The sequence below is a fragment of the Symphodus melops genome (assembly GCF_947650265.1).
Source record: "Symphodus melops genome assembly, chromosome: 19".
Lineage (NCBI taxonomy): Eukaryota > Metazoa > Chordata > Actinopteri > Labriformes > Labridae > Symphodus > Symphodus melops.
Genome location: NC_136709.1, coordinates 10,710,392 through 10,735,043, shown reverse-complemented (window position 1 = coordinate 10,735,043; position 24,652 = coordinate 10,710,392). Strand labels below are relative to the sequence as shown.

The 24,652-nt window shown below is 42.4% G+C and overlaps 2 protein-coding genes across 6 annotated transcripts; both read left to right on the top strand.

The window, feature by feature from the left end:
- The first annotated feature begins 336 nt into the window (after nucleotides 1-336).
- On the top strand, nucleotides 337-8,962 carry LOC306840436 (zinc finger FYVE domain-containing protein 1-like). Its single transcript, XM_079369719.1, has 11 exons — nucleotides 337-1,752; nucleotides 1,837-2,341; nucleotides 3,032-3,246; nucleotides 3,433-3,539; nucleotides 3,673-3,781; nucleotides 3,897-3,994; nucleotides 4,161-4,278; nucleotides 4,415-4,585; nucleotides 4,808-4,988; nucleotides 5,103-5,216; nucleotides 6,787-8,962. Exons 1-11 carry the CDS (start codon nucleotides 1,243-1,245, stop codon nucleotides 7,017-7,019), a joined length of 2,361 nt encoding a protein of 786 aa, XP_079225845.1. The 5' UTR covers nucleotides 337-1,242; the 3' UTR covers nucleotides 7,020-8,962.
- A 469-nt stretch (nucleotides 8,963-9,431) lies between these two features.
- Nucleotides 9,432-24,214, top strand: LOC306840817 (zinc finger protein DPF3-like). Of its 5 annotated transcripts, none has more exons than XM_079370360.1 (10): nucleotides 9,432-9,538; nucleotides 16,154-16,314; nucleotides 16,836-16,943; nucleotides 19,709-19,836; nucleotides 20,535-20,630; nucleotides 21,327-21,387; nucleotides 22,088-22,129; nucleotides 22,573-22,713; nucleotides 23,293-23,406; nucleotides 23,482-24,214. In XM_079370360.1, the coding sequence occupies exons 1-10, from the start codon at nucleotides 9,507-9,509 to the stop codon at nucleotides 23,640-23,642; spliced, it is 1,044 nt and encodes a 347-aa protein (XP_079226486.1). In that variant the 5' UTR covers nucleotides 9,432-9,506; the 3' UTR covers nucleotides 23,643-24,214. The 5 variants fall into 5 exon arrangements, with proteins under 5 accessions (XP_079226486.1, XP_079226488.1, XP_079226487.1 ...); XM_079370359.1 differs by lacking the exon at nucleotides 9,432-9,538 and adding an exon at nucleotides 9,600-10,031; XM_079370363.1 differs by lacking the exon at nucleotides 9,432-9,538 and adding an exon at nucleotides 15,514-15,817.
- Nucleotides 24,215-24,652: the final 438 nt, after the last annotated feature.

Below are 24,652 nucleotides of genomic sequence, written 5' to 3'. Positions count from 1 at the left end.
ATATACTATTTTTTTTCTGGTATTTCAGTATCCTTTGGTGCAGCAACATCTACAGATGGTTTAGATGAGATTTTCAAACCTGCATGTATTGTAAACACTTTATTTTAAATGCATTCAACTAAAGCACCCAGTTCTGCAGCCGGTGGAAATCCATTTTAAAGTAGCCTAATAATTGTTTGAAACGTTAATGACTTTGACAGGAAAAAAACGTATTTTCGTTGTTGTTGCGTTGACCTCAGTTTGAAGGCGTCATCGCAAGCCTGCGCGTCTTTCTGTCTAAAAAAAAACTACGTTTCCCATCATGCAACTGCACCTTCCCCTCCATTGACCCTGTGACTGAAAATAATCCGATCAGCTGATCTGACCTGGCAACAAAATAACGTAGCAAGAGAGATCTGGCAGGGAGGGGGGCTGAAGAACAAAACAATGACACTGCTCGGAAGGATTCAAGCACAGTAACACTTTTTAAAGACTTTTTTGAAAACGGACTCGCGCAGATTTCTCTCCCGTGAAAAAGAGTCCGCGGAGCTGTAGACGTCGACGGGCTGTTAGTTGTTTTTTGTTTTGTTTTTGTTGATATGTTTTTACAGCTCAGTTGACAGGTTTGAGGCTAGCTGCTTGTAAGGACAGATATCAAGCGTAAGGATTCTCCGGCTCGTACATGAAAGATTTTCTTTGAAAAAGTTGAACCTGTCGGTGGAAAGCAGCAGCTCGCTGCGAGTCACGAAGATCTGCTTTGTTTACCACCGAGCTGTTACTGAGGCTCAGTCTGCTAGCTAGCCTGTCGTTAGCAGCAACATTTAGACATCTCTTCAGGGAGAATTCATTGTCTCGGTTGGTACGAGATACCTTCAAATTATTCTACTATATATATATATATATTTTACATAATCGTTAATTTAAGATACATATTTTTATGTTGTGTTGCAGCGAAAAGCTAACTCATCCAAGTAAAAAGATACCGAAGTCGGCTGTTTCGGCTTCATTGCCTCACTGTTCGTTGCACTACATTACATAATATTACCGTGTTCATTTTAATACATTAAATAATATTTTAACTGCACAGTATTTAGCCCAACATCGGAGGTACCATGCAGCTTTTTTAAGCACATTCATCACTGTCACTTCTGTTTTTTCAGTATTATTCAGGACATTTGTCATTATCTATGTTAGGAAATTGCTGCTATCGACAAGTGTTGCAATAAGAGCTGCTCTGCATCATAGTTTTCCTCGTAAGAAACGATGAGTGGCCATGGCTCGTCTTCAGAAAAGGGAGTTAATACTAGTCTGATATGCCAAGAGAGTTATGCCTGTGGCGGCTCTGAGGAGGCTGCATTTGAGTGTGATGACTGCAAGAGCCTTCAGTGTGTCCGCTGCGAGCTCGAGCTCCACAATCAGGACAATCTGAAGAACCACGAGCGGGTTCAGATAGGACCTGGTCATGTCCCGTACTGTGACAACTGCAGAGGAGGAAATGGAGACAATAGTAAACGCCGTAGATCTGTGGTCCGCTGCCAGAACTGCAAAGTTAATTTGTGCCAAGACTGTCAAAAACGCACCCACTCTGGAGGAAACAAGAAGAAACACCAGCTGACATCTTACCCTCCTCCACCTAAACCTGCCGAGGTCAGCTTTGTTCAAACATCTGTCCCGCCTGCTGTCCAAATAGTAGATGAGACCAAATCTCAGAAAGTCAAACTTCTGGAGAAGGTTTCCAGTTTTCTCCTGGTCGATGAGAATGAGGAAATGCAGGTGAGAAGTGCAAACGTGGCACTCAAATTGCACATTTTGTCGTTTAAAAACAGACATTAACACCGTGACTGTTTTTTTTTCTAGATAAAGGATGAAAGTTCATTTATAAAGCGCCTGAGCTGTGACCCTGACCAGCTTCTGAAGGTGGTGTCCATCTTTGGCAACACAGGGGAGGGAAAATCCCACACCTTAAACCACACCTTCTTTATGGGCAGAGAGGTGTTCAAGACCTCGCCCACACAGGAATCGTGTACGGTGGGTGTGTGGGCGGCGTTTGACCCCAGCCGTAAAGTAGTGGTCATCGATACGGAGGGGCTGCTAGGGAACAGCTCCAAGCAGGGCCAGAGAACTCGCCTCTTGCTCAAGGTGCTCGCCATCTCCGACCTCATCATCTACCGTACTCATGCTGATCGTCTTCATGACGACCTTTTCAAGTTCTTGGGCGACGCCTCGGACGCCTACTTGAAGCATTTCACTAAGGAACTGAAGGCCACAACAGCTCGCTGCGGCCTGGACGTTCCACTCTCCACGTTGGGGCCTGCGGTCGTCATCTTCCACGAAACAGTCCACACTAAGCTTCTTGGATCAGGTAAAAAAAAAAAATCTCCCGTGTTACTTGGTGACATATCGAACACATTTCAATAAGCTACTGTTAGCATTGCAGGAGTTTATTGGGATTATATCAGCTTCAATTTAAACCTGCATCACTGAACGAGACAAAGCGGTGCCTTTAAAGTAAACTGCAACTTTATCGTAGCAGATAATAACAGGTTTAGCAAAAACCTTCAGTGTTACTGTCTTTCTTCTTCACCAGAGGTAGCAATCTGCATTCCAACTTTTTTGTTAAAACACTATTATAAGGCCAAAGAAATGTGCATGCCGCTTAGTGAAGTCAAAATGTGCAAATATTTTGAACTGCACTCACACGCTTAAAAGGCACTAACAGGTTTCTATGTCCTTTTGTTTGCATTTCAAACGTTGCAGTAACGTCTTCATCTCTACCGATGGAGGAAATTCACTGGATTTAAAGATTCATTGTAACTGTCATGATAGCGACTGGTTTTTATTCTTCCTGTGTGAAACTAACTTCATGGATTTACATCAGATTTACTCTTAAAGAAGTTGGTTCCACCATGACTTGATAATGCTCTAAGTGACCTTTAGTTATTTTTTTGTTATTGTGTGAAGACTTCTTGTATCAGGTGCAGCAGGAGACGAATATCTACAGTTTGCTGTCTTTGCAGTCTTTGGTAACCTTTCCATCTCTGTCTTGATTTAGACAAGTCGACTGAGTCCGTCGATCGTCTGCTGTCTGAGCGCTTCAAGAAGCTTTCCCGTTTCCCAGAGGCCTTCAGCTCTGTGCAGTACTGGGGAACGCAGACTTTAAACCCGCCTACTGACTTCCGTGGCCTGCAGAACAAACTGGAGCAGCTCCTGGATAACAACTCCACCCGTTCCCCTCGCACCCCTGTTGTCATCTTCAAAGCTCTGCAGGTAGGGCTGTGTAAAGTCAAATGGTATGGGTCTGCACTCGTACAGCCGGCATTGATTCCTAGGTTAAAAAAAAACCCCAAGACAACGCTCATGTCATTTTGGTAGCTTCTTAAAATACATGTGGTTTTTTTGCTGTATCACTGCTAGAGTAGGAAGTTAGCTGATTTCCCCTTTTTTTCCCTTCAGGCATTGAGTGAACGCTTTTATGGGGAAATCACAGGTGAGCTTGTTGCCCACAGCTGCTTCTTTCCTGATGAATACTTCACCTGTTCCAGCCTGTGTCTCAGTTGTGGGTGAGTATTTAAAATAAACAAAAAAAAACCCATTAGTAGTTACAAACAGTAATCAGTCTCTTGATTTTCAGATTGTTAAACATTGTGCCAAATGCCTTTTTTAATATTTCACTCGTATGTATATTACTCCCAGATCTAGCTGCAAGAACAGCATGAACCACTTAGGGGAAGGAGTGTGCCATGAGGCGAAGCATCGCTGTCGTTATTCTGTTCAGTGTGATAACCGTATTTACACCTGCAAGGTAAGCATCAGCCCCTTCGATAGAAGTCGGCTTTCTTTCGACATCGACGACATATTCATGTCCCTCGTTTCATGCCAAACGACTTCAGACTCACTGTGTTTCTGCATCTCTTTAGGCTTGCTATGAAGGAGGAAAAGAAGTTATTGTTGTCCCCAAGACCTCTGCTTCCTCTGACTCTCCATGGATGGGTCTTGCTAAATACGCCTGGTCTGGGTGAGTTCCCGCTGTACAGTATGACTTTGGACATGGACAACTAGACTCATTTTAACACTTAACATTACAATGTTTTAAAAGTTACTTACATATTTCGAATTAGACCTCAGATACAAATGCATGTGTGCATATCTAAGTTCACACTGGTACATTTATGTTTGAACAGGTATGTTATTGAATGTCCAAACTGTGGAGTGATCTATCGGAGCCGTCAGTACTGGTACGGGAACCAGGACCCTGTGGATACTGTTGTCCGCACTGAGATCCAGCATGTATGGCCAGGGGTAAAAGAAACAGACTTTTTCTATGTCTCATGTGCATCACACATCTATATATATATATATGTAATATTAAAAGTAGTCCTAAAGCTAAGGTAAATTATTCAACCAGTTTATAGTAAACTCTGTCTGTCTTCTGCAGTCGGATGGATTTTTAAAGGACAACAGCAACGCAGCTCAGCGTCTTCTGGATGGAGTAAACCTTGTGGCCCAGTCTGTGTCAGAGCTCAGTGTCAAGCCAGCGAAGGCCGTCACCTCTTGGCTGACAGATCAGATCGCCCCAGCATACTGGAAACCCAACTCCCTCATCTTGGTGAGTGACACACACAGCCCCCCGCCACCCTCTGCCATCAAGAGCCAAGTCAACACTTTCATGTCCACAGGGATGTTTATATGTGCTGTTCTGTTGCCTATTACACAATCTGTGTTTGCAGGTCACAAGATAAACCTTGGAAAGACTCGGATTGCATCCTCTTTCCTCAAGCTCGTCAATAACAACTTCTGTTGCTTTTGTTTTTTTTTTCTCCTGTAAAAGGTGTGCCATAAATGTCACACAGTCTTCCAGGACAATGACACCAAACATCACTGCCGTGCCTGTGGGGAGGGTTTCTGCGATGTCTGCTCTTCCAAAGCTGCGCCCGTCCCTGAGAGAGGCTGGGGTCTTGCCCCTGTTAGAGTTTGTGATGTTTGTTTTGAGCAGAGAGCTTCATTTGCAGGTACACAATACTCCACAATATTATTCCAAGTTTTGACTTCATTATCGGTTTTTCATGCAGCCACATCACGTGTTCTAAGCTTGTTGTTTTGATAAGATATTTCTCTCCTCTCAGAGCTTATTGAGGCCGAGCTCGAGGAGGAAGAAGGTGGAACCCTCGCCAGAAAGGTTGGAGAGGCGGTGACTAACACTATAGGGGTTGTGGTCACAGCTATTGACATCCCACTTGGTGAGTGTCGTCCAAAACAAGCCTGAACAGGATTGTTATGCAACAGTAACAAATAACCCATTCAATAAGAGTGTAAGGATGCAATGCCCTCTGGTGGCAGAGGTGAAATCTGATCATTTCCAGTCAGAAAGAAAACTAGAGAGCTCTTCATTCTAGTTTGAAATTTGAAAAATCTCATGCAGGAGTCCGACCGGCAGAGGCTCCCTCATAAAGAGTAAAGGTTACCTGAATAGCCTCGTTGTAATCGAGGTTGCATAATTGGCAAAATTGAATTACATTCAAACTAGGGCAATTGATTCCCAACCTGTTTAGTGTGCACGGCTGTTTCAACATGACATATTATCGAGGGCTCACTAACTGACGGAAATTTCATCAGATGAGATTAAGAGTCTCATTCTTTCCTTTTCCATTTCAAGGCACACTTTGGCAGCAGATGACCAAAATGAGACTGTGGCTTCGAGCACTTTTCACATGCATGCAGATTAAGTGTCACCTTAGAAATAAGGACATGCCAATGATTTTGTTTACGAGTAGACAATGCAGGCCAGCGAACTCGATCAGACAATGCACAACGATGAGTCGGGGTCCTGAGATTTGTCATGTAGTCCACAGAATAATCATTCTCCCACACACACGCGCTGGCTACAGAAGCTCACACTGCCATTGATAAGCCCTTCAGGTCAGTGGCTGTCCTTCCACTTAGATGTGCACTGCTACCTAATGTTTAACACAGACTTAGACTTCCAGATCTCACACTAGTGCAAAGGTGGGATGAATGACCAGTTAGTCTGTTTACTCATTTCACTTTATGAGACTTCCTGCTGTAAACCTACAGCACATTTGTTTAGAATATAAATGTTTGGGAGACAGCTTCACTTCACATATTACTTTCATCCTTCCTAAATGAATGTCCTGCAGCACTTCTGCATGAGAAGAGATTTTAAAAAGTTGGAAAGAAATCCTTCGACACTCGCTGAAATACACACTACAAATTATTAATCTTCTTATCTTTGTTGTCTTTTAAGCCCTCTGTTTGCCTACATGTGCTGTCAAAGGGCAAAGATTAATTGTTTTTGATAACCTGACTTCCTGCTGAGAACCGTTCTGTATCCATCACAAACCCAAAAATACCTGAAAGCAAGGTTTGCTCCAATCACAACAAAATTAGTTGACTTCTTTCCAAATCTTGTTTCCATGGATACCCTGACCAAAGGCACTATTGAATGTAAGGTGCACTTCAAACAGTGGTAAGAAAAGGAAGCATGGGTAAAGCTATGTTTTGATTGTTTTTTTGATTTGTACATGTGGTCAGAGTAAGTTTGGAGAATCTTCACATGTAAAATCCTCTGTTTAAAAGCAGGATGCCATGTAAACAAGTATATTCAGAATGCCCTTGAAATGTAATTTAAACCTCTAGTTTATATGCTAAGCTAAGCTAACAGACATAATAGCATTATGTCTGCACTCCAATGTCTTAAGTGCCAAAGTGATGATCATAAGCGCATTAAGTAAGTATGTGTTACCTTATTCCCTTGCTAACCTATGCTAACTCTTGCTACGTCCCCTGTAGGCCTGGTGAAAGATGCAGCTCGTCCTGCCTATTGGGTGCCTGATCAGGAAATTCTTTCCTGCCACAACTGCCAGCGTGAGTTCACTGCCAAGCTGTCCAAGCACCACTGCCGCGCCTGTGGCCAAGGAGTGTGCGACGACTGCTCCCCGGAGCGTCGTGCGGTTCCTTCTCGAGGCTGGGACCACCCCGTACGCGTGTGCACCGGCTGCAACCAGAAACCCGGAGAACTTTAACAGGGGACAGCCTTCCTTCCTCAGAGTACCAGAGAGAACCAGTCACTCACTCAGCTTGCAGTCTGATACTGCTTTACCTCTGTTTATCTAATGGTTCTGTTGTGTATCTGCGGAAAGGAAGTTTTTAGGATCATACTTTATATTGATTTGGGATTACAGAGTTCCTGTGGCCTTTGTAGAACAGCCAGAACATGTGAGTTACTTGACTGAGAGGGAAATCTGTATTTCCTCCCTGATAATTCACGGAAAGTGAAAATTTGGTTTTTACCGTCACAAATTCCTAATTTCACATTAAATATGGCTGTTGAGCTATTTTTCTACTATCTGAAAATATAAAAAAATGTATCATTTAAAGAATACTAGCTAGTTAAGAACCCTACGGGGTTGGTGTGATTAGTTTGCAGCGATTCTTATTATTGAGCGTTGTTTCTCTGATGTCGTACGTGTAATGGCGAGGAGATATTTTATATCCATGCGGGTCTAACTGCAGGTTCCATTGCATGCTATATTGCAACATTTTAGTTTTTGCACTAAGCCTTTTTCAGCTGTTATAGGCTGTTGCTTACCATGGTTATATTCCAGATATTTACATGATCAAGTAGTCTGTCACAAACTGAGCGGAAGTCTGCTCCAGTCCAGCCTAGATTGTGGATATCTGGTGTGCCAAAAATCATTCAGGTTACTGTGTCTGTGCTAGTATGATGTCTTTATTTAATAATGTACTCTATGGTTGTATGAAGACATAGAACTGCATTAGAGTGTACTTTTGAAATGTGGAAAATTATTTATGTATTGAAAAAAAAAAAAAAAAAACTAGCACTCTGGCATGCATGGCAGTGTGAGAAATCCATCGCCTTTTTCAGTTCAGAAGATGTTCTCTGAATAAACCTCACCGTCTCTTATTAAGCGGCATTTTAAGTGTTCATGTGTCATACAATGTTTGTTTTTCATCTTAAACTTTGTTTTATTGATACCTTCATTTGATTGTTTTCTAAATGTTAACTATCAGGTTGTTTGTATTGATTGACTGGTTTGAATAACTGTAGGATATTGTCATTTGTCTTTAAACCAGTTTTGCAAAGTCAGTTTTTTTGTCTGCAGGTTTCTGCAGGAATGTTCTGTCAGGAAACTCTTGAATAAGGTCAACACATTTGTTTTCTGCTTGAGCTCTAACCTTTTTTTTTTTTTACTGTTATTTGTTCTGTTATTGAGAAGAATGGTGTTGGGTTTTTTTCCTCTTTGTTTGGCCATTCATATACTTTGTAATGACGCCTTTAAATTCATATTGTTTTTGTCTCTGTTATTACATAGAAAAGATAATGCTTAAATGTGGCAAGTACAAAAAAAAATCAAGATGTTGCACCATATTTAGTGTCTGAGAGCTTTAACTTATCTTTCATTGTTACTGTTTTTCATTTATTAAGTAATGACTGAGTCCCCTTAGGGATCTCATGCAAAGCACAAAGTGATGCCTTTAACACGTATGCTTGTATTTTGTTGTCAAAAATGAACAAAAAAAAAGGTATTTGTCGATTGTAGGCTTCGTAGATAAAGTTCATCCTCCCTTTACTCCAAACGTGGAACTTCTTGATTCTGGTGAGAAGATGTCTTGTCTGCCTTGTCTCAAAATAGATGTATGTCTGAATGTTACATCCCTGTTTGAGATGCTAATATTGCACAGCATAAAATAGGAAATAGATTGTGGCAGATGGCTTTTACTGGAATTTATTTCAATGCATATGTGTGCAAATGCAATTTACATTCAGTTATTTGTTTTAGCTAGGGTGCTATCATCAACACTTCTCCCCCTACACACAAGTCAAGCAGGAATTATTGATAAAACTGTTGGATACCAACTTGAGGCAATGATGTTTGAAAATTTGATAAACTGTTGGAAGATTTGCATAAAAATTAAAGTTATATCACCTCCCGCCCTTAAAGAATCATAATCTGGAATTGACTTCTTGTCTTTAGTGTGTATGTGTGTGTTTTTGTGTTTAAACCTACCTGTGTCAAATCACTTACTGAACTGTATGTGGGAGGAAAAAACCGTGTGCAAGCCTGAGAATGACGAGCCTTGCATCTTTTCCTCTATAATACTGCAGCTTCAACAGCGAGGTAAAATATTTGGTTGGTGCTTATTGATGATGCTAAATGATTTATAGTCGTTTAAACATTTAAACCCAAGCTTCCATGTTTATATTCTCTGCCACTTGCACGGCGTAGCCTCTAGGAGGATTTGTATTTGATTATAATTCAAGCTCAAGTAATGGTCTCTTTAAAAGTGTTATTCAGTTACAGTCTACAATATAAATACAAGGGAAAACCCTTTAAAATAATTTTGACAGTTTACTCATAAAGCCACGCCCCATCCGTGTATGCTGCGGATGTATTGGTCCACGAATTCACCCCGAGCTATGATTGGTTGATAGCTGTAGGTTTCCCCCAGAACTGCAAGACGCCGATATTGCGTTACATTGTAGCAAAATGGCGGCTGTCATTCAGAATCCACTAAAAGCGTAAGTAATTTAGACATTTAGGAATTTCTAAATAATTACTTTGTTGCCAACTAATATTAACATAGGCTGTCGGTGCATGGGATTTCCAGCTGTCTGCATATGAGAGATTAAGCTGTCTAAATTCATTTTGTGTACTTCTTGCATGGCAAAGTAGCCTCGTATAGTTTTTTATTTTCCAGGAGATTTTAACATTTAGTCTTTAACATGTGCGAAAGGCTGCTTGACATTCTGAACGCACTATACGAGCTTTTCCTGCACACGGTAATGCATTCAACACGACAGAGTGTCGTCTTTCCTGGGGTATACATTTATTTGAAAACTGTCGACAGCGTGCCTTTGCGCTGCTCCGAATAATTAAAAGCCGATTTTCCTTCGTGCTCGGCCGGGCATAGCGGCGGAATATCGTCCGACATTCCGAAAGTCGTTTATAGTTAGTGTGAATTGTCGACATGTCAACTTTGGCTCCTCCGAGCGCAGACGTGGTCAGGACCCGGTAAGGCAAGGGAGGAGGCATTGTGTAGCCTATTTGCATGCTTGCTGGCGAAAACGACAAAAGTGACAGCAATTGGGGCAGCAGTAGGAAGTAGACTGTCTCCTGGTGTTTTATGAGCTCGTGCATCAGTCATTTTTATCCCCAAACTTCAAAGAAATGCGCTACCTTTCCTCAGTTCTCCTTTGTTCTGTTGTATTGTTTCACCTTATCTACTGTCAATTGTGTTAGAATGCAATAAGACACAATTAGCCTGCAGTTTCTTGTCGTTTTTTTTAAATTAACCTCCACCTTAATTTTACATTCAGCCACATGCACGTTCTGTTTGACGTCAAAGGATCGTTTCAGCCAGTATTGATGTGTTCCTCTCACCATCATGGCTCTGTCTGTGGGACTGTGGAGGTATAGTCAGCAGGCTGTCTCTCCACTGTGCCTTTAAGTGGAGGAGCGCTGGAGATTAGCTTGGTCCAGGGATCCTGGGCCCATCTGTCAGAGAGATGCTCCGACAGAGAGGAAGTGTTGGGCGCAAGCAAGGAGAAACCATCTGCTCGTCCACAGAGGTACACTGGCACCTCCGTGGACAAGGGAGCACGAGGAGTGGATCCTTTTGCACATTACCTACATTGATGCCATTTGTATCTATTGTCACTTCATATAAGAGAGGGTACAGAATCAGATAAGCAACCTGGCAGGCCTCTTCAAAACATTGGATTTTGCCTGCATATTCCTTTTAAGATTTCTGATAGTCAACTTAACCCAGCGTACTGACATATTCCAGAAGCCTCTTCAGAACCTGCTGGATAAAAGACTTTGCATGCATATTCCTTTTAAGATTTCTGATAGTCAACCATTTCAATCTTAAGGCACTGTTTGTTGACATTTTGCTACAGCTTCAACGAACTGTTTGCTGGCCTGTAGCAGTATTTATTTGCTGTCGCAACTTGAAAATTGCCATAGATATCTTTATGCTTTCAGGGTCTATGTAGGATTGGTGCATTTACCAATATAATTACTGGTATCTTATACAGAGCTGTTGCAAGTCTCATTGTTTTCAGTGTGGGACATGTAGCTCTAGTCTGATACAAAGAAACCCTGCTTACTGACTTTATGATGTTAAGGGTTGTGGCTAGAGTCATTTCTGTGTAATCTTGCTCTTTTCATGCAAACCCGACTGAGAGAAATTGCACAAATCAATTACCCTAACCTTAACAGCTAAGTGAAGTACTTGATGTTAAAGTGCTTAACGCAAATGCCAACTTAATCATATTTACTCAAAGCATGATCATTTGTCCTGTCACATTTTTTTTCTTCTTCCAAAGATAAGGAGTAATATTGAAAAGTGTATTTCCTTGTTGGACCGTTTACCATCTCTTGTTGTCCCGACATCTCTTGTGTCTGCTGTCAGCTCACTGTTTCATCCCCGGCATGTTTTAGCATTCTGATGTGGAATGTCTCCTTGCTATAAACTGTGCTTAATGAAGTGTTTCAGGGTGCTATAATTAGCTTCTGTCTTGGGTTTCTGACTTCATTTCACACGTTTGTCAGATTATAATTAGTCACACTTGACACTAATTGGATGTCGCTCCCGTGGACCAGTTTGACCCCTTTTTTTTGGTACTAAGATGATTCACTTTGGGGAAATGAAATGCCGCTTTGACTTTTGTTTTAGAATCGTGCACATGGCGGCGGATGGAGCTGCAGCGTGCAAGCCTCCGCACGTCTGTGTGAGGTCTGTCCCTCCTATGAGCAAGGGACGACGGTAATCTCCACAATCCACTGATTAAAATGGAGTCTGGAGTTTTTGATTAATAAAAGAGCTGCTCATTAAAATTTCAGCCACAGCTGGAGTTTTTTCTGTGGGTCAGACAAATCTTCTTCAGCTCTCCCGACATTATCGGTGAGTTCCTTTCCCCCCCATCTGCTAGATACCTTGTCGGTGATGTTTGGCCGACTTTGAGTGAGTCAGGCCTGCTGCTTGTTGACACTGCATTGTGGAGGTGTATGGTCGATTTTTTTCTTTTTTTTTTCTTTCTCCTGCCCTCAACCAGACTGTGCTGTGCTGATTGGTGTAATCAGAGGTTGTTGTCTGGATGCAGTCACTGTGTAGGCCCTCCTCCTCCTCCTCCTCCTCCTCCTCCTCCTCCTCCCTCTCTTGTTATGTGGTAGTTCTAGCTTCCTGTGAAGGAGCAGTGCACCTGCACATTTCACAAACCTCCCTTAACAGAACTGAAGAGACTAAAGTCATCTTTTTAATCAGACTTTTTTTCATCCCCATTTATTTTTCAGTTCCTCTGTGTGCTGAACCATTTTAAAGTAGACACTATATAGTCCGGTTTCAGCTGCTCTTTTTTATAAACCATATTTTGTCTCAACTGCAGAATGAGTGGTCACATGCACTCGCATCATGGACGAAGCAATGTGTCGTGGCGAGCCGTTGACAGGAACACTCTGATAGTGGAGGCCCCAGTAGCCACAAGATTTGCTTTTGTTCCTCGCCCTCGTGCACTTGATCACCTCCTCTACTCAACTGGAAGATATTGGGGATGTGTAGCACATACCTCTGAGGCACCTTTTTCAACCCCTGCAAAGCACACCAGTATTACTGGCCCTGTCCACTTTGAAAACGTTATTAATTTATTTGAAGTTCACGTTGAGCTGCAGTCACATACATAGGTCTTGAGATCTGAAAACATTGTGAAGGAACAAGAAGGTTTTATACTTAGAAAATCTGACAGTTTTCATAAAAGCCAGCACTTGTTATGAATGTCTATAAGTAGAAATCAAGAGGTTTTGAGATAGATTGACGGGGTCTTGAGATTAATTAAGTAAAACAAAAGCAGATGGATGTTCCTCTGCGTTAGTCACCAAAACGTTCTTCAACAGTTGGCTTTTTTTTCCCTCTTAACTTTGGTAGAATTGTCCTTCTTGTGCTTATATATTCTAGCAGTGAAAGCAGTAGATAAGTAGGTGGATCTTGTTTCACTTTAATGATTCACAAACCATAGAGGGCTGTGAACCACTGATGTAAACCACTTTATTTGTAGGTGGAACTAAGAGTGGGTCTATTTAAGGTGTTGGTAATGAAATCCTTCGATTACACTGGAAACTGTGTTCACAGCTGTGAATTTTTCACCCAATCTTTATCTTGAGTTCTACCAATACTTTTTCTGCTTGACGTTAGGATGAGCAGATGTGGAGACACAGCAGGATATATTCTGAAAAATTCTAGGCGAGGGATCAGGCAGATGACATTTTATCCTGCAATGGGGGCACGTTCTTTATGCGTTGTGTCCTGCCTCCTGAGCCAAAAATGCACTCTGATCCTGTGTTTTAGCATTTCTATAAACCCCTCTATGTCAACTCTGCTCACAAGTGGCTGTTTCTGTGTCTGTAGCTTTAAATGCAAATGAGCTGTGTCTGACCTCGACCCTCTAAGAAAGGCCGGCTATGGCTTTCCTGCTCCATTCCCGATGTACACGGTGAGAGGGCAGACTCAGAGGACAGAACAAACACCCACCTGGGGGAGGAGTTACCACCCTCTATGATGTCACAAAGGGGGAAAATCTTGATCTCATTGATTCATCTCATTCAGCTGACATTTTCTGAAAAGTGGAGCAGGCAAAGGATGCAGAGGATTGACATTTCTCATTATTTGGGGGTTGTGTAGACAGGCTAGGGACATACAAAAGTGTTAGAAAACCATGGTTGAATTATTTTGTATTATGTCACTTTCAACTTCTGGTGGAGGAAGAGTGAACGCAGGTTTTTTTTTTAAAGGGGAGCAAAACATGTCATTGCTCATCTAACCGCCTTCTATGTAAGCATGTGATCTCTTGAACATCTGTTTGGATGTAAGGAGCATTTCACAAATAATACTTAAAAAGCAGAGTCAATGACAGCACAGTTATTAACATCCATATGAATGTTGGTCAAAACTATAATAATAAAACTTAGTCTGTGGAAACTAATTTTTCTTTACCAATCTTTTGGTCTTTGATTTTGAAGGACAGTGGACAAACAGAAAGATGGAAACAGACGAGAGGTGAAAAGGTAGGAGTGGGTTTGTGTGTCAGTGTGACTCACTCTCCCCACCTTTTTGTTGTCGGTGGATGGTGTGGGTCTTGTCGCTTACTACTAGTGTCAGGAAGATCTCTCACCTTCGTCAGTGCACGGACTGCATGGGCCTTTATTAAGAGTGTTCTTTGTTACAGACTGCATGCTCTCCCTCAAACCACAGCAGCTTTTTACCTGAGACACATTGTCATCCTCCTCCTCCTCCTGGTTTGCTTAACCCGAGTAATATCAGGAGTTTTTAAGTGCTCAATGGCGTGTGCCCTTTGAGTGCGCACTTGAGGCTGACTTCAGGGAGCATTTTCAGCTGGTGCGCTTTCAGTAAACGGATATGTCACAAAGTCCCATCCGAGCGGAGCGATGATATCAAGGAATGAAAGTAAAGCAGTTTAGTTTGAAGGTGATTAACTGTTGGAAATGAAACCCTCTCCGACATATGGAACAGGTCGGAGTAATGCAATTCAGACACGCTATTACACAGCAGTGTTGCTATTTTCATGAGTCAACTATTTACCGTTGAAGGAAATCTTTGTCAAGCTTGTGGTGAAGTCGTCTCACCCCGAGCTTGGGTGTTTAGCTGTTTGGATAATGTGTCGAGTATATTCCTGCGTGATTCTTGCATCTTCTCGGGTGAGAAAGTGTGATCCCATCTCAGATGTCTTGCCTGTGTGCACTGAGTGTTTGACACCTTTTTCAGGGCAGAGACTAGATTGATGTGATTTTTAATTACAATAAAACCATTATCCTGTTATGGTTAAAAGGAACAAGTCCTAAAAGTAATTAGTAATGACCTGCTTGTTAGCTTTTTACCTTTTTGTCCCCCTCACATTTAAACCTTTTTGAAACACCTGCCTGCTTGTTTTTATTTTCCTCTTCCCCTTTCTTTTTTCTTCTCTTTCTTACACCTTTCTACCTCTGCGCTACCTCTGTACCTGTGACTGTTTACTTTTCTCAGTCACACTTACACGGAGCCTCTCTTTCCCAGAAGTCTCACACACGGTGGCTTTGTCTGAGCCGCAGAGCAGTAGGGCTTTGTGCAGGAGGACATTCTTCAGTGCTCACTGTTTCACACTGAACGTTGTCTCATGAAGAGGCGGAGAGAGAGCGGGATCTGACGCCAAAAAGCCAGGCTCCCACCTCCTCTTCTTTAGGACTCCAGGCTTAACTCTCAGACCTGCAGCGTAACAGTTTTGCCTTCAAAATGGCCGCCTTCCTAATGTTTTAATTGGGAGCACGTGCTGGAACTTCATTTTCCAGACGCAGGGATCACCAGAGGAAACGGTAGCTTTTCTTTCCCCTGTTTAACCTGTGATCTAACAACAGATCGTGTAAATCACATACCGTGTACCTTTCTGTAATTTCAGGAGTGGCTGCATTTACCCCCATCTTTGATACAGTCAAATTATAACCTGCCCTTGTGCTAGGCACTCTGCTGAGATTAATTAAGTAGGCTAATTACCATACCAGGCGTGTGGCAGCCATGAAGGGCTTGAATGTGAAATATCCTCCCCCCATTTCACTCTGAATATTAACATTGAAACCCTGAGGGACTGCCAAAATCTCAGTGGCACTAAAAGAAGTTGAACTAAAATGGGAGAGTGTTGACTGACTTCATATCAGACCCCACACTCTCCATTGTTGCAGTAATCTGACTCAGACGGAGCCACAAACTGAGTCACAGCCTATCGGAAATCGGATCCGACAAAGAGCCCACAGAGGTAATCATATGTTGAACTTCAGGAGTGGGAGCAGATGAAGTTGTGTCACTGGGTTTGCGTTTTGTTTTATCGATGGCGAGCTCCAAGAGGCGACGGGAGAAGCTCAGCTGTCGATTTGTTGTTACACTGAAGCGTGCTGATGAGAAGTCTGAACAGATGTTAACACAGTTGTGGGAATTTCGCATGACCTTCAGTACAAATCAACAACTTCATCATCCGTGGCCTGTTATATTACCGCTTCAGATTATTCCTCTAATAAGATCACGTCATGGCTACTCTGCCTCCACCACATGACCCAGTGTCACTGACCTCTGTTGTTGATTTTACCTTCCGCAGGTTGGGCGATCAATTCTACAAGGACGCCATCGAGCAGTGCCGCAGCTACAATGCCCGCCTGTGTGCTGAACGCAGCGTCCGCCTGCCATTCCTGGACTCACAAACCGGCGTGGCCCAGAACAACTGCTACATCTGGATGGAACGACACCACCGCAGCCCCGGTATGCAAACACACGCTCAGAAAGAGTTCATCAATTACAGGAGAGACTTGTTCTTGTTCTGATGAGTTGATGTAATCATGCAAAAACAGGCAAAGTCTCTGAGGATCATCGCTAACATTAAACCATCTAAGCATCATCAAGTTAGCCAAGTTATTGCAAACATGTTAGCAGTTAGCATGCTAATGCTGTACACTCACAGCACTGCTGTTAGTAAATAAAGCCTCCAAGAGCTGCTAGTGAGGAGGTCTTACTCCCTTTTCTTCTGTATTATTCAAACATGTTTGTTGTCTTCTATGAAACAAGAACTTGTAAGCTACCTTTGAATGTTTAAGTAGCCTCAGTGTGTTGACCACAGTATTGCCAAAAACATTGTGAATAAAATGTAAATCTTGACACAGATTTAAAAAAACAAACAAACAAAAGATCAATTTAAATTTTTTCACGAAATGATAAAAAGCTTCGACTAAAAAAATGTGTGTCTGTAAAGTGCAAAAACAGCTCTAATAGAGGATGTTGTGCAGGGGTTGCAGCCGGGCAGATGTACACATACCCCGCCCGCTGCTGGAGAAAGAAAAGACGACTGCACAACACCACAGATCCCCGCCTGGGCATCTACGGTCTCCAGCTAGGTAAGATCCTGCCGCCTCCTCCTCTCCACAAACCACCTACCTTACCCTTTCTGCTCCTCTCAGTTGCCTCCTCCCACTCAGCTATCCTCCCCACCCGTCTCTAAACCAACTCCACCAGCTCCTTCAGCTCATGTGATTACTGGTGATGATCTGGAATAATCTGGCTAAAAGCGTATCACTCTTGTTTCAGTGGGCTGAGCAGAACAGGCTGCCAGTCATTTTTCAGAGGATGAAATGTGGCCGTGTTCACTCCGGCTGCTAAACTTGTTTTGTGAGAAGCAGAACATGTAATTAGATTTACCACTGCTGGGAGCAGCGAGACAGAGTCCGGCCGCTGCAGACAGTATTTAATAAATGTTATGGAATGGAGTTTGGCTTCTCTGGCCGCCACTTGAAACCACTCACTCAACACATTTAGCCTCTCCTCTGTTCCCCCTCGATCTTATTTTCTCCTCACCACCTCCCCTCGCTGATTGGCTTTGTCTCTTTTTCTTTGGCAACTCTTTCATCTCTTCAACTGTCCCCACAGTCTGCCTGTATGTTTGTAGTCAGTGTTACTTAGCTCAAATAACTGGTCCATTCTGTGCCCAAGGCTTGTATGCCCACTGGGATGTTACATTAGCCTAAGGAGAGAAAATGACAAAAGAGAGAATCTGTGTTACATCTTCCGCTGCCTTCTAGTTTCTCTAAAAATATGTTTTGATTTAAAAAAAATAAATAAAAATAATCCTCATTCTTTGGTTTTTGATGTAATATGTGCATGGCATACATTTTCATGAATTTGAGAAAATAAGGAAGAATGACAGTCAGGGAGAGAAAGCAAGATTTAGAGCTGGCATATGAACCAAGCCTTTGTTTCCCAAACACATCCAATTGCAGCCTATTGTTTTCCACTGAGCTCGCTAAGACCCCACCACCACCACCACCCTACTGTCCCTTCCCTTCTCCAGCAACAGTGGATTTTATGTGCTGTGTGCAAGTGCCCCGCTGAGAGTAGACATGCCCTGATTTAACCTGGCGTCTCATATATGGAGTACATTGTGCAGCTGGCCAGAGGTGGCCGGCACAGAGCAGCAGCCATAGTCTGTCTCGTTGCCTCGGCTGGCTGTCTAACTGATGCTGTGCTAGAGACTGGGGCTGCATGCAGAATCAGCTCTGTGCTGCAGGCTGCTGCCGGCTCTATTTTTAGCCCCCCCCAGCTCCCATGGGTTGAGAGGGAGGGGAGGGGGGGGGTCTGTCTCGTCGCGGAGAGTTGAAAGTCAACGTGTGCAGACACAATGGTGAGGGCCTGCCGCTGCATGGAAGAGGACCGATTCTTTTTGAGGAGCACGCTGTATCAGCCTCTTACCTTTGCAGTCTTCTGTTGCTTTAGCGCCTCACTCCCCATATTCTGCAGGAGTTTGAGGTGTTTATCCTTTTACACATAAACAAAACAACTCAATGACCACGAGGCTTCCTGAGGAGAAAAGTGGAAATAAGATTTCGAGCTGACTGTTGAAGCTTTTGTTTGCTCTGCTATGTCTGCTCAACCTGCTCGCCTGCTACACTGTTGGTTTAGATCTTCAGCTCATTGTAGAGAGAGATATCTGCATGATAAGTTCAGGTTGAAGTGATTAGTTAACTATGTTGCATGATGTCTGCATAGTGCAGCATTATTAAAGCCCAACAGTAACAATGCATTCTCGGATGACAACAGTAACAATTGTAGGCGTCTGCATCGGTGACAGCCTGCTGGAGGAATTTATCTGTTCTTCTATATATCTCCATTCAATGCCAAACCTCAATTTTGACTATTGACTCACCAAATCCACCTTGACATGGCTACAGTGACATGATCAACCTTCTTAAAGTGGCAGAGACCTCCAGGAGAACTGGAGCTGTTGATGAGGCTGAGAGGGCCAAAGACACGGAGCGAGATAATGAAAAACAGACAGCCCTAATAACCATTACCATTTAAAAAAAAAAAGAGATCAGCCTAATACTAACAATTAAAACTATAGTTATAGTCATTGTTACATAAATGTTAATAATAATAGTTACGAAGAACTTGTCACTGATGGTTAAGGAATAACCATCAGTGGCAATCTGGGAGACGATAAACCCCCAAAACTCCTCGAAAGATGTCCCGTTAGAAAGCTGCCCTGAGGGGACAAGCACGTATACAGAGTGCTGACGGCGAGATGCATCTGCAGCGAGAACCGTCCTATAGGAAGAGAGATGAGCGCTGGTCATACGCAAGTCTGAGCCAGCCCTTCAAAGTTTAAAACCCAGTCTTTAAAGTAGAGGGAGTCTGCCTCCTGGACCAAAACAAGCCAATGATTACACGGGGGGGGGGGGGGGGGATTTAAAGCTCTGCCTCCCATACTACTTTTTGAGACTGCATGCATAGGAGGCAGAGAGAGAGATCAGACAGGCCCACTGATTCTTGACAATGTGAGCTGCTATCTCACTGGATGGCAAAGGCATGAAATGACGAGGCAGAAATTCTCGTTTTGTACTGCACTGCTTTGGTATACTTGTGATGACACCCTCTGTTTCAAGTTAAACAGAGAGAGAGCCACTTTCACCAACAAATGCTTCAGGAAATTGACAGACATTAGAAAAAGATGGTGCTAGAAAGCTGCTTACTGAGCCCAGAGGTTGTAGCGCTGATAGTTGTCATAATTGAGGTTGAAAATGGAAAACGCTGAACATGTAAGAGGTCTGTCAGTGCCTTATTTGGATTATTTTTTTTTTATTTTTTTGCCTGTTTTTGTCTTGTAAAGATGGCGGCCTCATGTCCAAGGACAGCTTGCCCACCCAGAGCACCACACTGGAGGCTCTACTGCGAGGAGAAGGTCTCGACAAGAGAAGTAACTCTAAGAATGACGAGGAGAGCCTGCTGGAGATCCAGGTGAGTTCAATCCACTGTCCATGAGCTCGCATTTATCTTTAGTTCAGTATAGACAGCATTAGTGATCCCAACGAGGGCACTTCCTTGGCAGCTCGCCTCGTCTATTCATACAAATCCAAAATGTTCAGGTGAGGCCTTACCATCAAACCGTTTGTTACGTAAACGTAGAGGAATATCGCTCAAACGATTGAGAGCTCTGGCACTGTGAGTGAAGTGTTGTGCTCCAACTAGTTGTCAAGGCAACTTGCCAAGTTTTTCCAGCTGACCTGCTCATGAGCTCACTGCTGCCTCAGAGAGAGAGAGAGATTTTAGACAAGTAGACGGCTTCAGTCTGAATTTCTAAATTGAGTGTTTATTTAATATTGTCAACCATATGATGTGAATAAAAATAGGAACGGTATGACTCAGCTTTAAATGGGTTGCCCTGTAGATTCAACACATTGCTGATCTCTGTTGTTTCTTATGGGAACTCCAGACCACAAACTCCACCACACATACATGTACATAAAATACATTCATAACACAGTACACAGAAGGAGCAGGCCGACACTGGACTCTTTGTGATATTACATTTATAAAAACACAGTTCAATATGCACTAAATCTGTCACTTTGATTGTGTTTAGAGCTGATAAACTGTTTTGAGAGAGACGTGAATGTCGAGAGTCAGAGTGTCCTAACAGTCTGTCCCTGTTTCAGAGGGTTTTGGAAGCTGACGCAGCAGAAGATGCTTTCAACGACGATGATGACTACGAGGTAGACACTCCCAAGAGGAGACACCGGGGAAAAGGAAGAGTAAGTGGCCAATGCACTCCTGTTGGCATGTTAACACGTTTACTGTGAGATACACAGTCATCATCATAGCTCAACAAAGTTTGATCAGGTCTGTTAGAGCGCGGTCACACTGGACTTTTATACTCCCCGCTGCTCCATTCCCCCTCTGACCGCGCGGCCTGTGGTCACACTGCATCAGGACTAACGCATAACGTCGTAATACATCACATGTATGCTTTATGAAGCACTTCTTGTACAAACAAGCAGACTTCAGGAATAAAAATTAACAAGGGATGCGCAGTTGAGTCCGTGTCAATTATGAATATGACAGCTGCTTTCCTGACTTTACTCAGACACAGCCTTAAATCAATTAAAAAAAAATAAAAGGGACGCACAGTCCAGCTGGTGTCCGCACATCAGAGAACAACACGGAGAACAGGGAGGGATTTTAATCAGATAACACCATAAAACTCTGAACAGAGACGATTTGGACTTCAGGGTTGAAGCGTGCTTGGGTACAGTACGGATCGCCAGTGTGACCGCACCCTTAAACTGCTTTACATGTTTTTAAAGCCAAAGTGACGTCCACAGTGAATTATGTTGAACTCGGGGTGATTTTGTTTTGCAAAGCTCATGCAGCTGCATGGTGCATGTTTGAAAGGCTTTAGGCAAAGACGTTGGTGCTTATCATAATAATGTGTGGATGTTTGTGCTCAGGGTCGAGGCTCAGGCCGTAGGAGGACTGACCTGGATGAAGATAAGCCATACGTCTGTGACAGTAAGTAGTGACAAAATACGAGGTTGGTTTCACTATTTAATCAAGTTAATTTTAGAAGAAGAAAAATTACAATTTGTTTTGGGGCATTTCCCGCCTTCATTGGAGAGATAGGAGAGTGGGTAGATTTGGAAATCAGGGCGAGAGAAAGAGTGGACAATGACATGCGGGAAAGGAGCCACAAATCATCCGAACCTGGGCCGCCCGCCTGGAGGAGCACGGCCTCCATACATGGGGCGCGCACACTAACCACTGTGCCACCAGCGCCTTAATCCAGTTAATTAGAACGTTGTTGAGTTCAGATTAGATATCATGTGTTTGTTCCTCAGGCATTTCTGAAGTCTTTCCACTATGGGAGTATTTTTGACTTTTTTTCTCTTCCACTGACTACATTTACTTTTCCTAGTAAGATATAACTGGATAGTTTTCTTTTCTGTTCAGATTTCCTTCCTTTTGAAGTTCAGTTCCAGAACACCTTAAAAATAATCATTCAAATAACACTCTACATGCATAAACTATTAACAGGTCAAACTATGATTTAAAAAAAAGGCTCCGTTTGAATTCTAAGTCCCGCACAGTTCTGATAAACAACACAATATAAAAGTTGAACCTGTGACCCTGTAGCCATCAGTGCTCCTCTTCATGCTGGTTTCATGTCACAACCTCATGATGTTTTCTTTGTTTGGTGTCTTCTCTATTTCAGACAGATACAAACAAAAGCCGAACTCAAAATCTTCGACCTCAGGTACCCTGACCTGTTGACTCTTTGTGACAGGAGGCTGTTTTGCTTGATTGTTGTTTGTTTAGATAGATCATCGAGTGGTTGTGTCACAAATGCTGCTGTGGTTATTGATTTGACCCCCAAATGATCTTGCTCCACTCGAGCATTAAGAGGTGTTGTGAAATGAGACCATGTTACTCTATTATCCGTGTTTGTTTCATTTGGAGTGACTTCTGTAATCAAACCGTAGAACAATTTCTTTTTCAGTCAGAAAAAGAAATGTTAGCTCCTTTTAAACCATACGACCTGTTTTATTTTCCCCTCATCTTACGTTAATATATAACTAACAGATAACACCAACACTGTAAACACGAGTGGTCAGACATGAGGAAAAATGTCAGATGTGTTACCATTTCATATTAGATGCTGAACATGTGTAGAGACTGAACATGTGCCGTCTGTTGCAGTCTGTGCAAAGCGCTACAGGAACCGTACAGGACTAAGCTACCACTACACCCATTCCCACCTGGCAGAGCAGGAGCGGGCCGGAGAGAGGAGCTCCGTGGCAACCAGACCCCCCTCTGTACAGCAGACTGACAGACACAAACGTGAGAAGTTAAACTGCACTGCTGGATGTAATGTTTGATCTGATCAAACAGTTACTCACTACAGTGTCTGTCTCATTGTTCTACTTAACAGTACTGTGAAATGAACAACTTAAAACACATGCCACAAGTTGACTCTGTCACATTTAAAGCATGACTCCGTCTGTACTACATTGACATTATTTTTGCTTTGGCATGTTCCCATTATAAGGCCATACTAAGACACAATAAGAGAGAGCACCATGTAGAAACTTGTATCTATACGACTTTAGCTTTTAAAACAACTGAAAACACTTGAAAATTAGAAGCCTGCACAAGGCTCAATACCAAAACGATATCCACATGATCAAGAAATCAAAAAGTAAAGATTGGAAGAATAGCTGGAAAAGTTAGACTCGATTTACATTCTTACATTTCTTTATGACACTGTCACAAATGAACAAAAGGCACATTTTATATGGAGCTAAGATACAAATTAAAATTGCTAAATGAAGAAAAGTCTGACCTGTCCAATCTTATCCAGTGTATAATCGATTGGTCCTAAAATGTGCCTTTTTCTGTTGGGGTGGGATTTCCTTTCAGGTCCAAAGGGTCCAGCTGGGACCAGCATTCCCAACAACTACTGTACTAAATGCCAGGGCTCGGTCAAGAAAACGGGTAAAACAGGGTCTCCCTTCTCGACCTGTCGATGCACAAGTGAGTCCACATACACAAAAGTATAACATACAAACAATATGCACGCCTTGCTCGTCATCCCTCTCCTGTGTGCAGCTGACTGTGGAGAAGAGAAAGAAGACGGGACCTTTGCTGGAGCAGAGGAGCTGTTTGGCACCACCTCTGAGAGCGACACCTCCACCTTTCACGGCTTTGAGGACGATGAGCTGGAAGAGCCCGGCACGAACGGCAACGGAATAACTAACCGTCACAGATAGAGAAAACCTTTTAGATTTAAAGACTTTTTTTCTTTTTATAAGGATTAACGTCTGGCAAAAATCTGCTGCTTCTTTTTCGATGTTTCTTTTCTTTTTTTTTTTCTTTTTTTTTTTCTCGTGTTTGCAGAAAGCACAAAGTGATCATTTCAGGACAGAAATACAAGTGGTATTTTATCTACTGAACATTGTTGAATAATTTATGAACACCTTTTTATATATAAATATATATATATTAACTTTAAAGGCTATGAACGACTGTCAGTGTTTTTGACAGGTGACTTGGTCTCCATGCAAAACAGAAGATGAAGATGTTTTTGGAGTGTTTTTTTTCTCCTCAATGGAGCAGAAGGAGCGTTAACGATTTGAACAAAAAACACTGGAGAAATCTGAACATTTGCAAACTTAAAATACATTGGTGTTAAATCATCTCCCAAAAAGTGTACTTGGGAGCTGATTGAATGTCATTTTAGACTCCTACTAAGCTACTGGATGTTTTTGAATCAGTAGTCGCTGTGATGATGAAGGTTTTTTTTTTCTGCTCTAACTCTGAATTAAACTTATATGAAAATGAAGGATCTTATGAAAGGACTTCCAAAGCCACTGGAAATGTTTGGAGATGAAGAATCACGTAGATTAAGTCTTGTAAGAAATATTAAACTAACAGGTAAGCAATGTTTTTTTTTTTGTCTCTGTTAGAAATGTATCGTTCTGCAGACAGTTGACACAGACCAACATTGTTTCTTGAATCTGGCTGTTAACATGTTTATTTCTGCTGTTAAAATTGGCATTTTAATAGGGGTGTATATGCGACTTTATCCACATTGGCTTAATTATTCAACACCGGATGTTGCCATTTGATTTGAACAATATTAGCAACTGTAAACCTAAGCTAGCAATATACTAGCAAGCCAAAATAAGTTAGCTTGCTAGTAAAGTCAAATATTCTTGTTTGGATGTATTCTTCCTGAGTTTAACCCATGTTGTCTGTGTTATTTACTGTAGAAGCACTC